This window comes from Staurois parvus, unplaced genomic scaffold (genome assembly GCF_062004578.1).
Source record: "Staurois parvus isolate SC_StPar_1 unplaced genomic scaffold, SC_StPar_1.0 ptg000694l, whole genome shotgun sequence".
NCBI classification, from domain to species: domain Eukaryota; kingdom Metazoa; phylum Chordata; class Amphibia; order Anura; family Ranidae; genus Staurois; species Staurois parvus.
Genome location: NW_028318490.1, coordinates 7227865 through 7246330, shown reverse-complemented (window position 1 = coordinate 7246330; position 18466 = coordinate 7227865). Strand labels below are relative to the sequence as shown.

Here is an 18466-nt window from a genome sequence, read left to right as displayed (position 1 = left end):
GGGGTTGATTTACCAAAACTGGATAGTGAAAAATCTGGTGCAACTCTGCAATAGAAACCAATCAGCTTCCAGTTTGTTTGTTTTTTTTTCTTTGTTAAAGCTTAATAGAACAAGCTGAAGTTAGAAGCTGATTGGCTACCATGCCCAGCTGCACCAGATTTTTCACTCTCCAGTTTTAAAAAATCAGCCTCATATACTACAGTATATAAAAAGAATACCCACAGCCCACAACAGTTTAGATTTTTTTTATACATTCAAACGTGATGGTTAATTTAGTTCAGCTGTTCATAAGAATTCAAATATTACACACAAATGTAAAGGCATAAAAACTACACATATGTTTTAGTATATCACAGATCACTGTTCTCTACAAGTTTCATTTTATTCACATAACACATCATGTACTTTATATTGCTCATCTGAAGAACCTTTTGTTTTATCCCCAAATATGCAATGCACCTTTTACAAGTTCATTTATGATACTTTCATCTATTATTTCTTAATTCTAGAATCTTCTATACAATGCATGTTTTATTATCAGAATCATTACAGTAATTGTCCCACATCCTTATCACAGAACACTGTTTTCTACTAAGCTGCGCGGAAGGCAAATAACATAATCTCTCCTATTAATTTCATTTACCAGATGCAATAGATAATCATAGATCATTTAATGACAAACATGGAATAGCTGGAAAACGTGAGCTACAGCCAGAAGAGGATATAAAGTCAGGTAATATTTACAGTAATTATAAATGTATTGGGCACATCTGCTGAACATTTATATAAATGGAGAATTAACATATCTCTGAATTTATTACTCTTGCATTTTTTGATTATTAAAACATGTATAAACAAGCCTAATAACCATATTGCCATATCAGTAATCCAAAGCAACCAGATGTAAATTAAGAAAACATAAAACGTCTGAAAATAATTTCTGAGTGGTTGAAATAGGTTAGTGCAAGCCAGCACTCTTTAATCCTTTATATTAAAGTTAACATGTTGACCCTTTTTACATTTTTGAAGGTTAAAACTGAGCTTTCAGTACACTGGAAATCTGCAAGAATCAATTCCTAACATGCCACAATATACAAGAACAGTATAAGTTTTTTTTTTAAAATGTACCTTTTACCTTTGCAGCGCTGTTATTGAGCTCCAGTGATGTGATTTCACCTAGGCTGAGATGACGTCACTGTCCCGCAAACAGAAAAAGCCGTTTCCTTCCCCTCTGTGATCAGACAGTAAAAGTGGTCATACACTATCAAATTTTTTTCATGCAGCCTCCTGGCTGAATAAAACAAAATCTAACAAATTGCTCCATCCACACTATACAGCACGGGTAGACAAATCCCCCGGCTGTTGGCTGACAATTTTTCGCACGGCTCCATCAATTTTTCATTTGAAGGACATCAGTTATGAGGGGCCAACAGGACTACCCACTAAACAAATTTTGGCTGATTCATCAGGAAGCAGGAATTCCAACAGTGTATGGCCAGCTTAACAATGTAACATTACCATTTTCATGGCAGTTGACATTTCTAGTCCAGCAGTCAGAATAGTGTACAGGGTTTCTGGATAGAAACAGTAATAGCAGGCATCTTGTACTGTCTGTACTTAAAAAGTAATTTGACTTTCAAAGTATAAAATAGCTGATGGCGATGATTTTATGGATTGAGTGGTGTCAGCTCTGCCCAGTGTCTATTGCTAAACTACTCATCCACTCCCACTCAAAGATCTCTACAACATAAAAGCTAATTATTCCAAGATAGTCCAAGATAAGAACTAGGAGGATTGCTTGAGATAACACATGACGTTTGCACAGAACACAAGACAGATCTGAATTTTATTTATTTATTTTTACTTATTACAGGTACTTATATAGCGCCGTCAATATATGCAGCACTTTTACAAGGGGCGTACAATCTAAGGTCCCTAACTTACATTCATACATACACATACTATGGCTAATTTAGACAGGATCCAATTAACCTACCAGCATGTCTTTGGAGTGTGGGAGGAAACTGGAGTACCCAGACGAAACCCACACAGGCACAGGGAGAACATGCCAACTCCAGGCAGGTGGTGCTGTGGTTGGGATCCGAACCAATGACTCTCTTATAAGATTAACAGTTGTTTTGCATTTATCAAACCAATATAAAAATGCTTCCATTGGTACATTTAAAAAGAACACATAAGATAAATTTGTTGTTAGAGTTTACATACATTTTAAGGCAAGTCATAGATGATGCAAATTATGATGCAACCACTGGTTGCAGGAAAGAAGATCGTTCAATTCCTCCATCAACACAGTGTTGGTGGGGAAATCCCTCCTGGGGAGCTATTGTGTTCCCCTGTTGGGGGAGGAAGGGGGCGCAGAAAGCCACCCCGGCCAGAAGAACACAATAATTATTGGTAGTGGCAATAGCCTCTGGTAATAATCACATGAAAAATCCAACTGGCTGATTGTACCCAAGTCATACAACAATCAAATTGGGTACAATCAACGTTGACTAGAGATCGTTCGAATCTCAGCCAGTCCCTGCTGTACTGGCCGAGATTCGAACCATCGATTGCCAGCTTGAGTCTTTTATAAAATGTAGCCTAGGGCCTGTGTTTCCATAGTTACTGATTATCATGACAAAATAGCGGTTCTCTTTAATTTTAGATTTGCTGTGAAGTCAATGTGTAAATAGTCATCCAGTCAAAAAAACGGTCGCGAAACCTATAAGTCATAAGATCTAATTTTTTAGCAAATATTTTTGAACAGCTTGATTCTGATGTATATAATAAAATTAATATTCATTCCAACTATGCTCTTTAAAATAATGTACTATTGTAGTGCTTGCAAAAAAAAAAAACTTATACTTCTGGAGCCATGATAATGACTGTAAATGACTGCTGCTTAAACATGACTAGATAATTAAATGACTGGGATATTTAACATCAACTTGACCTTTCTTGAAGAGGATAAAAATATTATTTTCATACAACTAATCATGTAATTGCTAGTTGACATTTTCTAATTCGCAATAAAAAGCCTCAACTGAAATCCAGGTGTACAACTAAATACAAAGATACAAGACTGGCTGTTTTGTCTGCCAATAGATTTGTGTTTCTGGTTATTAGCTGGTAAAGCATCTGTAATTCTGTCAAGCCAGCCTTGTGTTTTACGTACCTCTGCCTTGCTGTACAATGAGGCACATGACACCACTCTTTCCTACTGTTGCTTTCTATGTCACATCTCTCACTCTAGTCTGCCTTTTAAAAAATGAGGTTGATATATTAAAGTTGAGCTACAAGTTTAGTTCAGTTACACTTACATTACATTGTATTTCCATAGCTGTATTTGCAAACACAAAGCATAAAATGCAAGCCATTACATCAAACACCAGCTGGAACAAGACATTAGGATTTAACAAACAGTACTTTACAGTTGAGTTTATCATTTGCTTAAATAATCATCAGAAAAAGCAGGACAAGCTATATTTGAAATGATCTGTAGACAATACATCATAATGACTAAACTTTTCATGCTTTACATCTGTGTCTTCCTAGGAAATTTTTATAGAACTTTGTCAGACGATAATGTCCTGCGCACACTGGTTGAATTTTTAACATATTTACATCTTAAAGGTAAGACTTTTATATTGGTTACCTAAAGGTCAAAGGACGTTTTGATCAATAGTACATGGCTGTGTCCATTCATGTATCCAGATGTTGTAACTCACAAAAATAAAGATGTGACATTCGAAGTTAAAATATGGTTTCTGAATAGTACAGTACAGGACACAGGCTTTTTTAACCACTTGCCTACCGGGCACTTTCACCTCTTCCTGCCCAGGCCAATTTGCACTTTGCTGTTTCACTTTGAATGACAATTTCGCGGTCATGGAACACTGTACCCATACTACATTTTTATCCTATTTTTTCCACACAAATAGAGATTTCTTTTGGTGGCATTTAAACGCAACTGGGGTTTTATTTTTTGCACTATAAGCAAAAAAAGAGCAAAAAATGTGAAAAAAAAGTCTGTTTCTATTATAAAATATTGCAAACAGGTAATTTTCCTCCTTCACTGATGTGCGTTGATGAGGCTGCACTGATACACAGCACTGATGGGCAATAATAGGCAGCACTGATAGGTAGCAATGATGGGCAATGATGAGGAGGAACTGGTGGGCATTGATGAGGAGGCACTGATATGCAGCAATGATGCGCACTGATAGGTGGCACTGATGGGCACTGATAGGTGGCACTGACTGGAGGCACTGACAGACAGCACTGACTGGCGAAACTGATGGGCAGCAGTGCTGGGCACTAATAGGTGGCACTACTGGGCACTGAAGAGCAGCACTGCTGGATGACACTGCTGGGTATTGATGGGTGGCATTTCTGGGCACTGCTGGGTGACACTGCTGGGCATTGATGGATGACACTGCTGGGCACTGATGGGTGGCTTTGCTGAGCAGCACTGATAACACTGTTCAACAGGTAAAAAGTTTTGGGCATAAAATTAGCTAATCTTACATAATTTTGGGGTGCTGAAAACGAAAATGACCCTAAAAAATGTTGATTGGCTCTAGTTTCCATGATATATTCACCCATCTAATGACGTAAGCCATTCAAAATTATGATGCAACTTCAGCTGCATATTGCGCAATTGATACTGGTGACCAATAGAAAATTGCATGTATACTGAGATGATGCAATATTAGCCTTTAATTGCATCACTTCACTGCATAAAAGCTGCAGTATCTGTAGCTGATTGTAGTTCGACAGCGTCTTTACATTTCGTTTTATGCTTATATAGGCTACTCAGTAATGCCTCGAACTTGTGTGAATAAAGCAGATAATTTCTGCTATATCTGCGGTGAAATAACTTTTATCTCACAAAAAAGGAGGATAACAGGAATGATTAAGAAAGCCTACAACTTGTATTTTGGCTGCAAGATAGGAGACCAGGACAAGAGCTGGGCACCACATATATGCTGCAATTCTTGTGGGACGGCACTGGAGCAATGGTTGAATGGAAAAAAGGCATCTATGCCTTTCGCTGTGCCAATGATTTGGAGAGAGCCAACAGATCATGTTAGTAATTGTTACTTTTGTATGGTGCCTCCAATTGTAAAAGGGCTAAATAAGAAGAAAAAGTTATCTGTGCACTATCCAAATATTCCATCGGCAATACGTCCAGTTCCTCATGGAGAGGGGCTACCAATTCCTAAAGCACCAGAATCCTTTGTGGTTGAGTCAAGTGAGGAAGAACCTGAAGCGTGTAGTCACGTGCAGTTGTAAGAGATAGCCCTTTCCTCGAATACAAGAGAAAAGCCAAGAGAAGCAAAACCGACACAAACTGAAGACAAAACTAGTGAGAATCCTAAGTATTAAAATGATTCAACTTAGCTTATGGCTATAATTTTTCTTGGTAATCCTATGCAATATATTATGCCATTTAGGCTTTGTTATGTAGTCAATATCACTTGCTTTATATTTGTGGAAAGACATCTATCTATATAATTATTGTGCATTATGTAGTCATTACGCCTATAGTAGAAAACTTTCCGTTTACAGAAAAACTAGAGCCAATTGACAAATTTCATTGTTATATTTGAACTCAGAATGTGAAATTCATTAAGAAATGTATCCTTTTGTTTCCAAAACTGGCAAAAAATAAAAATTTGTTGAACAGTGTAATCAGGGCACTGATAATCAGTGCAGATCTCCCCTGTCACATTTGCCAGTTATCGGCAGTACTTTCCTCACGACAATTGTATTTACCCGGTGATCTGCTGTGTCATTGGACACAGCTGATCACATTGTAAAAGGCCACAGTGATTGGCCTTTTACCTCATCACGTGATCAGCAGTGTCCGTAAAACACAGCGATCACCGATATTGTCGGGTGCACGCCGCTGGGGGCGCGCAGGGGGGGCACTCTGGGAGGACGTCCATGGACACCGACCCAGAACTGGACAACCGCACTGTAGCTGTCTTTCAGCTATAGCGTGGTTGGGAATCAGTTAAGTCTAAGTTATATGCTGCCACCTTCAGATGAGGACACTGGGAAACAGAGTTTTTAGAACTGCCTATATAACCTCCCCATGCCCAACAATCCTCAGTTTTTTGCTTGTTTCCTAATGAATGGCCTCTCTCTCCTTAAAGTGGAGGTCCAGTTGGAATACAAAAAAAAAAACGAGTCAGCAGCTACAAAAACTGTAGCTGCTGACTTTTAAAAAATGGACACTTACCTGTCCTTCAATCCCGCAGTGTCCTCACACCGGCTGGGTTGACCAACCATCTTGTCCCCTCAGCGCCGGCATCTTCAGTGTGGGCACCAGGCTGTGACAGCTTGCGGCTTCACAGCCGGGTACGCACTGCACATGCGCGAGTAGCGCTGTGCTTTGTGAATGGTCCTGTAGTCTTCTGGGACCTGTCACGTGTCAGGAAGAATACAGGAAGGGAGGGGGGAGGACAACTTCCGCTTCCAATCGCCTAGGTGAGCGCAGTGGAAGTGGGAGCGGGTATCTGTCAAATTTGGGTACCCCCTCCCCTCGCTCCCCCCGCTTTCCAAAGGTGCTAATCCTTAACGGGGAGCATCATCGCTCTCATATAACATACAAAACCATCAATTATATCCCTTTCTGTCACTATTGCCATACCCCCTCCCCACCTATCTAAATCCCCCCCCCCCCCAAAACCACCCACTCTGCATTTCTCCACTATATCTCTCCCTAAGCAAGGGGCACTTTCACATATCCCACTCTACTGCTTCATTATTTCACCTTGGGCACAAAATCTTCCCATTTTCCCCACCTCATATAATATAACCCCATCTTGTCTTCTTGCATGTAATACAGTTTCTCCATCCTACATATCTGATTCACTGTTTCCACCCAGTCCTCCTCGCTCGGCACCTCTGACCTATACCAAAACTTAGGTATCAGACCCTTTGCCACATTTAAATAATACCATATACCCGAATCCTTATATTTGTTCACTGATAGTTCTGTACTATGTAATAGACACATCTCTGGATCCAATCCCATCTTTATCTCAGTAATTATCCCAATTAAGTGAACTATTATCTTCCAAAAACCTTGAATTTTTGGGCACTCCCACCATATGTGATATAACATGCCTATCTTTCCACACCCCTGCCAACACTCTCTACTCATCTTGTGTTCAATATTCGGTGTAAGGTGCCATCTTATTAAACATTTATAATTTACCTCTCTCATGCTTACATTCTCGTGCATTAGTCTATATATCTTCCTCTGTTTGTCCTCATCTATCTCCTTCCCCAAATCCCTTTCCCAATTTGCTATGTACATTGGCTTTGTGTGTGCGTCTAATTCAGTGAGAATCTTATAGATTTTTGCTGTGCCCCGTTTCCCATCTCTGCGTGATTCCAACAACCTCTCAAACAAATTCCAATCTTTTCTCAAACTCAAAGGTTTCGGAAAACTCCAGACAAAGTGTTTTAATTGGTGATATCTCCACTCATCTATCTTAATGAAAAGTTCCCTTTTGTCCTTTTCCAAGTCCTTAAGTGTTCTCAATTCCTGCCCTTCCATAATATCTCTCAATTGAATGTCCTCCTTTTTAAACCATTTTCCTGTATTCTCCTCCCTTCCTGGAGGGAAATACTCCGTGTTCCTCAGTGACATTAATTGTGAATTAAAATCCCACTTCATAAGCTTGTGCAGTCTATCCCAAACCCTTAAAACATTTAATGTATAAACACTCGTGGTATCTTTTAACCCTCTATATTGTGCTGGTACCCATATGGTTTTACTCAAATTAACTCCGCTTAGTTCATTTTCAATTTTGACCCAACTTTTCCCCTCTGGATTGTGTCTCCAGTCGTAAATTCTCGCTAGAACTACTGCTCTATAATACCTCTTAAAATCTGGCACTCCCAATCCACCTTTCTCTTTATTTCTACTCAACAAATCATAAGATATTTTAGGTTTTTTATTCTTCCATATGTATCTTGTTAACATCTTTTTAATTACCTTAAAAAAAAACCTCCCGAAGTTTAATTGGGATTATCTGAAATTTATATAGGATTTTAGGTACAATTACCATTTTTATCAGATTTATGCAACCTATCCAAGATGGGTTACCACCTCCCAATTTCTTTAGTTCCTCCTTAATCTCATTTAAGAGTGAGATATAATTTAACTTATACAAGTTCGTATATGAAGCAGTGAGTTTAACCCCTAAATATTTTATCTCTCTATCTTTCCATATAAAAGGGAATTCTTTTTGTATCTTTTCTTTTTCACTATTTGGAAGATTTACATTTAAAATCTCAGTTTTTGTTGGGTTGATTTTCAAATTTGATAGCTCCCCATAATCCTTTAAGCTCGTCATTAAATTTGGGAGTATTATCCTAGGGTTTCCCACATAGAACAACAGGTCGTCCGCAAAGGCAGTCACTTTATGTTCAATTCCTCCTATCTGTATTCCCTTTATGTCCATATTTTTCCTAATTGTTGACAGTAAGGGTTCCAAAGACAATACATACAACAATGGGGACAGTGGGCATCCCTGTCTTGTTCCATTTGACATCCCTATAGGTTCTGACATTTCTCCGTTAACCAAAATAACCGCGGAGGCCTCTCTATACAATTTTCCTATCCACTCTCTCATTCTAACTCCCAATCCCAGAGTCTCCAGAGTGTCCATCATAAAGCTCCAATCTACTCTATCGAATGCCTTTTCAGCGTCGATTGAAAGCACCACTGCCGGGGTTTTCCCCTTCCTAGCTTTCTGAATAAGCAACAAAGTTCTCAACCCATTGTCTCTGCCCACCCTCCCTGGTACAAATCCCACCTGGTCCCCATGTATCCATTCTGGCATTAAATCTTTCAACCTATTTGCTAAAACCTTTGCATATAACTTAGTGTATATGTTCAAGAGTGAGATTGGTCTATAGCTAGAGCACTGATAAACATTCTTCCCTTCCTTTTGAATAAGCACCACATGGACCTGTAAGGATTCTCGTCTCATTTCCATCTCCCCACCCAGGGCGTTCATATATTTCTTCAATTTAGGTACTAACAATTCACTGTATTTTTTTATAATACCTCACAGTATAACCATCTGGGCCTGGACTTTTCCCCGTCATGGTACTTTTTAATGCTATTTTTATTTCCTCCTGCGTAATTTCTAAATCAAGGGAATTCAGTTGATCTTCACTTAATTTCGATAGTCCTGCGTTTTTTAGATATATCAAAAATATAGTAAACTTGATTACCCTCTAATCAGTATTAGTGTATGAACATAAAGTCCAAAACCCAAAAAATTAAACAAAAAAAACAAAAACCATCCAAAAGAAAAAACAAAAACAAAAAGTCCAAAATAAAGTCCCAAATTATTATTTCAAAATCTTTATCTGTGATATCTTAATTCTTCATATCTTCCAAAATCTTTGCGATATACTTCAAACCAGATCTTCATATACCTCAAAGAAAAGAACTCAACATGTGTAATATCTTCAAAGAAAGGGGTATATAAAAAACCGTGCCACACGTGTTTCATGCACATAAAAAATAAACGTGCCACCACAACCGTGAAAAAGGAAAATCCCTCAGCCTTAGGAGTCAATCCACTGCATACCACTAGAGGAAGTGCATAGTTACCCTCAGAATGGTATCAAGGGTCTGAGTACTTCTTTCCAACCTTTAACTATTCCTTCAGCCTTTCCAGCCACTTCCCACAGACCTCATAAACAGACCATGGATCAGTATGTATCATAAAAACTTTTATAAAAACATAGCACTTTATTGTAGCAACTTACATTCAAATAAGATGACATCAGCTTCAACATCACAAACGATATGTTCACAATCCTGCCTCTCCTCATAAGTGTATAGATTCCACACTATCTCACTCCCGAGGGGGAACCGATTGCCTGTGGTAAGTCCCCAGTACCTCAAAGCCCCATGAGGATTCCAGGAAGCCACAGCCGCATGTACCAGGATCAAAAATGGCCGTCGCCGCACTTCCGGAAGAGCGTCACTACGTCACCACGTCACGTGCCCCGGACGCGTTTCGTCACATCCGGACTTTATCAACAGGGATCCCTGTTGATAAAGTCCGGATGTGACGAAACGTGTCCGGGGCACGTGACGTGGTGACGTAGTGACGTGAGATAGTGTGGAATCTATACACTTATGAGGAGAGGCAGGATTGTGAACATATCGTTTGTGATGTTGAAGCTGATGTCATCTTATTTGAATGTAAGTTGCTACAATAAAGTGCTATAAGTTTTTATGATACATACTGATCCATGGTCTGTTTATGAGGTCTGTGGGAAGTGGCTGGAAAGGCTGAAGGAATAGTTAAAGGTTGGAAAGAAGTACTCAGACCCTTGACACCATTCTGAGGGTAACTATGCACTTCCTCTAGTGGTATGCAGTGGATTGACTCCTAAGGCTGAGGGATTTTCCTTTTTCACGGTTGTGGTGGCACGTTTATTTTTTATGTGCATGAAACACGTGTGGCACGGTTTTTTATATACCCCTTTCTTTGAAGATATTACACATGTTGAGTTCTTTTCTTTGAGGTATATGAAGATCTGGTTTGAAGTATATCGCAAAGATTTTGGAAGATATGAAGAATTAAGATATCACAGATAAAGATTTGGAAATAATAATTTGGGACTTTATTTTGGACTTTTTTTTTTGTTTTTTCTTTTGGATGGTTTTTGTTTTTTTTGTTTCATTTTTTGGGTTTTGGACTTTATGTTCATACACTAATACTGATTAGAGGGTAATCAAGTTTACTATATTTTTGATGTTATTTGTACTTCAGGGGAAGGATTGTGTTAGTAACTTGGTGGGGATTCTATTCTGTGAAAGGATAGTGCTATATGTTGAATATTGTTTTTTAGATATACCCTTCTTTTTTCTATGCTCGCATTTCCACTTTTATTTACTGAGTCCTGGGAGTTAATATTATACAGCTTGCTATAATATTCCTTAAACACCTTAGTGATCTCTTTAGTAGAATAAACCGTTTCTCCCTTGGGGTTTCTTATTTTTTCTATATAATTCCTGTTTTTCTTTTTCCTCAAGGCTTTCATTAAATATTTTCCTGGTCTGTCTCCCCATCTATACCTCTCGCATGCCACTTTATTAAAGACTCCTCTCCTCTTCCATCAGTATCTCTAGTTCTTCTTTCTTTATTATTACCTTCTGCCTTATCTCTTTTGTTATTCTACTTTTATGTATCTGCTCTAGGTCAAATATTTCCTTTAACAGCCCAGTAAGTTTCTCTCTTCTTTCCCTTTTCTTTTTTGCCCCGGACGTGATCAATATACCTCTTATGTAGGCCTTGTGGGACTCCCATACTGTAGCTACCGACACTTCCCCTGTTTCATTCTCCTGAAAGAATCTTTCAATCTCTTCCCTAATCTTCTGATCAATCTCCTGATCCAGGAGAAGAGCCTCATTTAACTTCCATCCTGTACCACCTGTCAACCACCTCCCCCACCCTAATTTCAATGTAACAGGGGCATGGTCTGAGAGAGATATTGCCTTTATTTCTACTTTAGCCACCATCTGAATAAGTTGATGATCAACCAATATATAGTCCAATCTCGAGTACATCTCATGTGCACTAGAGAAGAAGGTATAGTCTCTCTCTTTTCCATGTATTATTCTCCAAATATCCACCAGTTGACACTCATGCATCACCTTCTTCAAAATTCTCAGAGATCTACCTCCCTCTCGCTGCGCAGAAGAGGTTGTATCCATTTGTGGATCCATACAAAAATTTAAGCCCCCTGCCATTATCAAGCACCCCTTTTTGAAGGCCATCAATTTTCTCAAAACACCTTTCAAATATATCTCCAATCTGTTATTTGGGCAATAAATATTCACAATTGTGCATTCAATTTCCTGTAATCTACCCTTCAAAAACAAAAATCTCCCCTCAGGATCTATTTCTCTCTCTTCTAGCACAAACCTTATGTTTTTTGCAAGCCCTATTGATACTCCATTTTCTCTCTTAATTGGGGAATCTGCGTAATACCATATTGGATAATTTCTAGAATTCAACTTAATATTTGACTCAATCTCAAAATGTGTCTCCTGCTGAAAAACCACAGAAGCTACTCTAGGTTGCAACTCCTTGAATAGCTTAAATCTTTTCCCAGGACAATTCAACCCATTTACATTATATGTTATAAACCTTAATTCTTCCATACTTCTTGTATCTTTTTTTTCCCACTCAATATCCTCTTTTCCACCCTCAATTCCTTTGTGATTCCCTTCCTTGTACAGAGTGTTAACTTTAATACCCCCTCCCCATTCACCTCCCCACCCACCCTCCCATGTTACTACTTTCCCTTCCCACTCCTGTCCCAATACCCCCCCCCCTTTGCTACCCAACCCATTTTAGGCCTCTAACTTGCCTATTAATCATTTGTGGGTCTATTCCCACCATTGATTTAAACCTTAGGGCTAAGCTCTGCCCATGAACGGCACTCCCTCCTTCCAACCTCCCCAATTACCCTCCCTCTGTTTATTTCTATTATCTTTAATTTTCACGGTGCGTAAAGGAAAAAATAAAACAAAAAAAAAAACGGATCCCCAAGGAAACGTCATAGAGAGGAAGAAGTAGAGAGGGGAGAGAGAGAGGAAAAAAACCCCAAAAAAACGGAAGAACCAAACACCCCTCTACTCCTCCTTACTTCCCCGTTCTAACAATCTGCCAATCCTCCTTTCCCCTGACACCTATTTCTCCCTCTTCTTCACACCCAATAATTACTGTTCTATGTAATTCCAGTCTATCACAGAAGTCTCTCAAATCCTCTGGAAATCTCAAATAAGCTGTAACACCATTCTTCCATCCGATTAAACACGCTGGGTTGCCCCATCTATAGTGTACATTCCGTTCTCTCATCTGCTCTAGCAGGGGTTTCAAAGATCTCCTTCTCTACAAAGTCTCAGACGATAAGTCCACAAAAATCTGAATTTTTATTTCTCCATACTTAATGATTGTTTTTCCTTTGGTCCTTCTCCAAATCTCTTCCTTATCCTCATACTTGTGCAATTGAGCAATTGTATCTCTTGGTTTTTCCTTCTCATTTCCTTGGTGAAACTTTCCTGTTCTATAGACTACATCCAATTTGACTAACTCTGTTTCAGGTCTGTCCATAATGGAGTTAAACATTTTACAAACTCGCAGTTCTCCTCCTTTAAAGATTTCTGGGATTCCACATATCCTAAGGTTGCTTCTCCTATCCCTGTTTTCTTGTACTTCCATCTTATACAGCAATTTTTTCTGAGTGTTCCCAATTGTAGTAGTCTTTTTTTCTAAATCTGAGATGTTTTGGGTATGGTTTTTAACTTTTCCCTCTGTTTCTTCCATTCTTAGTAACAAATGACCCAAATCCTGTCGTATGGTTGTCATTTCTTGCTTTTTCCAGGTTTTTAAACATTTCTGCCATTTCTCTTTTATTCGGTACTTGTAAATCATTTTCCAAGTCCTTCCTCTCTATATTTTCTGACATTTGTTGGCTGCTACTGTTCAGGCCCAACGATAATCTAGGGCTATTTTCCAGGCTAGTTTCCATTTCCCCTTTTTTACTTCCACCTTGGGACCTTTCTGGAGTCGCATTCCTCTGGGACGTATATTTTTTAATCGTACCCGTATGGGACCCTTTAAGCCCGCTTCCTTTAGCGCTTTTATTCTTCATATCTTTTGTGTAGCTTATTCTCTTTAACCAACCCAGAGGGAGACTTTAGGATATATATCAGGGTGCCAGTATTGGTCTGTTCTTTATCAGTTAACACTTCCTTTCCTCTTCTCTTCTAGAGCCACTAAAACCTCTTATCTTCTTCCACACTCTTAAATCCCCCTGGGAATCCCCCTGCTCTCTTTTACAGGCTTTTTAAATTCACATCCCACAGTCCAAGACACTATACATTTAAGGTTTATTGTTAACCTGGGCCATCTTCACTCACCCTTCTTCATTAAATTCTCCTGTGAGCTGGCCCTAGTCTACGGCTGTCCGCTTCTCTCTCCCGGAATGTGTCCCAGGGGGATTCTTCCTTCTCTTGTGGTCCTCAGATAGATGTCCGACCGCTGCCTCTGCTGAACGATGGGTTAGGGATTAGACCGGCATCTCCCTCTCCTCTCTGGACGTCGGCCGGCTTTTCCGCTTCCCAGTGCTCCTTAGTGGCTGACCACGTGGTCTCGCCGCGTCGCTCCGTCACCCCGGCAACCCCGCTGCTGTTTCTCAGATTGTCGGGGGATCATCTCCTGGAGCTCGGGGCCCACTTCCTCTCCTGCCCCTCTCACCACACCAACATCTCCCACCCGAGGACCTCCTAACACAGGTAGGGCTCCACACACCGTGCCATGAGGGTTCTCGGGGTGGCTACTATGGAGGTTGCCAGAGAGCACTCACAACGTGCTCTCCTGCGCCATTATGTTCAGGCTCCGGCCTCCTCCGGATACTCTGTTCTTTTGCTTGGACTCTGTGAAGCTCCTTTTTCCTCTTTAATCAGGACATTGTTCTACCCTCTCTGTGCCCTGCTCTTAAGCATCCCGAGAGGTATCTTGAAAATGCAGTGCAAGTTTACCGTTCTGCCACGGCCTCCATCCAATATTCATCTCATTCCACCATCTCTAGGTGGACTAGGCATGTCATCACTAAGGTTTATGTCTTGAAGGATGGGACTCCTTCTTTTCCTGTTAGGCCTCACCCAACCCATTCAGTCAATGCTTCTTGGGATTTTCAGCACCAGGCATCTGTTTCTTAGATTTTCATGACTGTCATCTGGTCCTTTATTCACATGTGTGTGTGAAGTTTTATCAGGTGGATGTTCAAGCCTTTGCTGAAGCCAGCTTCAGCTGCTTTGTGTTTTATACTGCTCTGTGAATTTGGAACCTGATTCCTTGTTTGGTCCTGTTGGCATTGTTTGCTGTGTAGCTTGTTGTATTACTTGGGGACATCCTAAGATCAAGATCTTAAAGAGCCTGTGTCCTGTACTATACAATTAAGAAATTGGATTTTAGACTTACCTGTAAAAGTTTTGCAAAATGTTGGAGTATAGAAGACATTGAAGAAAACCAGGAGTTGGTGACTATTGCCAATGGTGCATAAAGTAAAAGAGATTCAAAAAAGTTGCAGTTGTCACCATAACATGAATAGAGGAGAAATCTTCCAATGAGGCACTTATTGCAGCATCAACAAAAAAGGTTTTTCCTCACTTTGGAAAGCTTTCTTCTTGTTTTCTGTTGTATCTCCAGGACAGTTAATGGAAACACTGTATCTATCAATTGCACACAGGGACAAAAAATGTTAGCACGGGTTTAGGTGTTCAAATAATTCCATACAATGGAATTATCAATAAAAATGACTTTTGATTTACTTTATATAAAGATCATATGAAGAATATAGTTTATTTTAGCAAACACACCAAATATTTCTTCATTCATTTAAGTCTGATGTTCTACCCCTTGTTCAGTATATTTAATGAATACATTGTCAATACTAATCCTAAATAAAATAGTTCTAAAGGCACAAGGTTTTTTACCTTCATACATTCTATGCAGCATTCTGTGCAGCATTCACCCCAGCCCCCCAAATACTTACCTAAGCCCCCTCTTGATCCAGCGATGTGCACTGGAGTCTCGACTATCCCTGGACTATCTCTCCTCATTGGATGAGACAGAAGTGGAAGCCATTGGCTCCCACTGCTGTCAATCACAGCCAGTGAGACAATGAGAAGAGAGAGGGGACAGGGCCGAGTGAATGGGCACATGGAGTAGTGGGTGCCTCCATAGCAAGCTGCTTGCTGTGGAGGCACCCGACAGGAGGAAGGGGCCAGGAGAGCCTGTGGGGGACCTGGGAAGAGGAGGATTAGGGCTGCTCTGTGCAAAACCACACAGCAGGTAAGTATAGACATGTTTGTTACCAATAAACCAAAATATATAATCTTGCACACTTCTATGGATAACAATTACCCTCCTCCTAATATTAATTCAGTGTCAATGTAAATTATATGTATTCAATTAATTAAGAATCCAAAAATAGCTGCTCTTGCACATAACCCTTATCCCATATAAGGCAAAACTAATAAACACAGTGACCAGTGCAGTGCTACAATGTAAAGTGAAATCACAAAATATATTGGGAATTATATATAAAAAAATCCAATCATCTTCATTAGAGTACTTCCATCCTTCTGCAACCACCAAGTGCTCCAAAGCATCGGACACTGAAGATCAACTTGATGAATTCCAGCTATGGTTCACACCTTGTCCCGAATACAACTCCCTCCACCACATCACTGTGTGATCGGGATCCTCAGTGTCCAATTTGGAACCAAAAGCGCAGTTAGACCAAGCATAATATTATGTGAGGTCACATTGCTGGAGGTGAGCAGACATCTGGTGGCGGAATATTGCACTTATATGCTTTCGAGCACTTGGTGGTTGCAGAAAGATGGAAGTACTCTAATGAAGATGATTTTTTATATATAATTTCCAAAATATTTTGTGATTTCACTTTATATTGTGGCGCTGCACTGGTCATTGTGCTTAATAGATATGTTTGTCATTGTATACGCCTTTAGAATCACTTTAACGTAAATGTATTTTTATTTTCAGAGTCTGGAGCACTGGATACCTTGCCCTCAACAATGTCCTCAGAAGAAACAACCCAATCATGAAAACAAAATCCTTTGTATTTGACTGTATAATTCCAAATCCAATAAATGTTTTCACTTAATGTTCATACAATTTCAATTATAAATATATCCCAATAATACTACAGTGTATTTTTGCTTAAGTAAAATTAAGCTACAATAAAAAATAGCAGCTGCTGTCTGATGTTTTTCATATACAATAATTTATTTACAGTTAAACTAATTAGACTGACCTATTCTTGTATATGTGCAAAACAAAAACCACACAAATATATCTAAGCCTGGCAAAAAAAAAACTATTTATAATCATGATGATGTGCAATGTGCCCATTTCAGCCACAAATGCTGAAAAGAGAAAATATGAAACAGAGCAATGTCTGATCCTCAAACTCAATGCACACCTTGTAATACTATGTTTCCCTTAAATGCTGAAAATATCTAAAACTCTCCATGACAGCAAGGCAAATAAAGACCCAGCTTCTCTTTGGAGGAATCAAAGAAAATCCAAATCTAATAAAACCCATGGCGCATCCTAACAGTGAAACGAGCCTTGGAAAAACATTTCTTTTTAATCAGTGACAGTCTATGAAACCATTAAAAGTCTTTTTACATGTCAGAGATTGGTTTCCACTAATGATATATTGAGAAATCTTATAAAAGAAAAAAACATATTCAAAAAGCTCTAGGATTTATGAGAATATATTTTGCTTTTAAAATTCATATAAATGATGTAGCGCTACTCACATTTCATAGGAATAAAAACATACATATAGGTGTGAATAAAAACTAGTGACAAAATATACGGACAAACACAATAGTGAAATCAAACTGGAGCTATACAATCCATTAGAGTGCCACAATCTAAAAATATAAGTGAACCAACAGTGAAACCAAATGTGTCATTTAGTCTATGTGTCACATTGCATGGTTGTGCATTGTTTCACTGAACCTACAGTAGAGTTCAGCATCTGTACAATCTCCAAAAACTGGCATTTTGATGTGCAATACCCATGGTTGTCCTATATGACATTTTTAAGGAAGACATTTTTAACCAGAAAAAAAAATCTGAAAAATGTGACGACATATTGTCCTAACACACATAAATGCACATACCGGTAAGTATATACTATTACCCAGTACATGTATGTGATCTCTAGACACCCCAAGTTCCACTTTAAGTGATTGCATACCTCATATATACCAGGTGTATGCAGTTAAGGTCAAACCAATAATAGCCACTTGCCCTCCAGAGGATTTACCCCCTTCCTGACCAGGCCATTTTTTGCGATAAGGCACTGCGTTACTTTAACTGACAATTGCGCGGTCATGCAATGCTGCACCCAAATGAATTTTACGTCCTTTTTTCCCCACAAATAGAGCTTTCTTTTGGTGGTATTTGATCACCTTTGCGCTATAAACAAAAAAATACTTTTGACTTTTTGCTATTAAACATATCCAGTAAAAAAATTTAAAAAATCAAATTTTGTCATAAATTTAAGCCAAAATGCATTCTGCTACATGTCTTTGCTTAAAAAAATCCCAATACTTGTAAATTAATTGATTTACGTGAACGTTATAGCATTTACAAATGGTGGTATACATACTGGAATTTTTATTTTTTTTTGCTAGTAATGACAGTGATCATCGACTTATAGCGGGACTGCAGCAGGCATTCTGACAGTGGAGGGAACTGACTTGGTGTCACTGACATCCCCAGTGACACCAATAGTGATCAGTGCTAGTAAAAAAAAGCACTGACATTGTACTAATGGCACTAGGCATGAAGGGGTTAAC

The 18466-nt window shown here is 39.1% G+C and overlaps 1 protein-coding gene across 1 annotated transcript in view; it reads left to right on the top strand.

Annotated features, from left to right (window-relative positions):
• Nucleotides 1-16849, top strand: part of LOC149446255 (galanin peptides-like) — a 33994-nt gene extending 17145 nt beyond the window's left edge. The window contains exons 5-7 of the mRNA XM_089652774.1: nt 647-733; nt 3559-3636; nt 16635-16849. Of these exons, the coding sequence (XP_089508900.1) occupies nt 647-733; nt 3559-3636; nt 16635-16696 (227 nt within the window). The 3' untranslated portion in view covers nt 16697-16849. The remainder of the gene's footprint in view (nt 1-646; nt 734-3558; nt 3637-16634) is intronic.
• Nucleotides 16850-18466: the final 1617 nt, after the last annotated feature.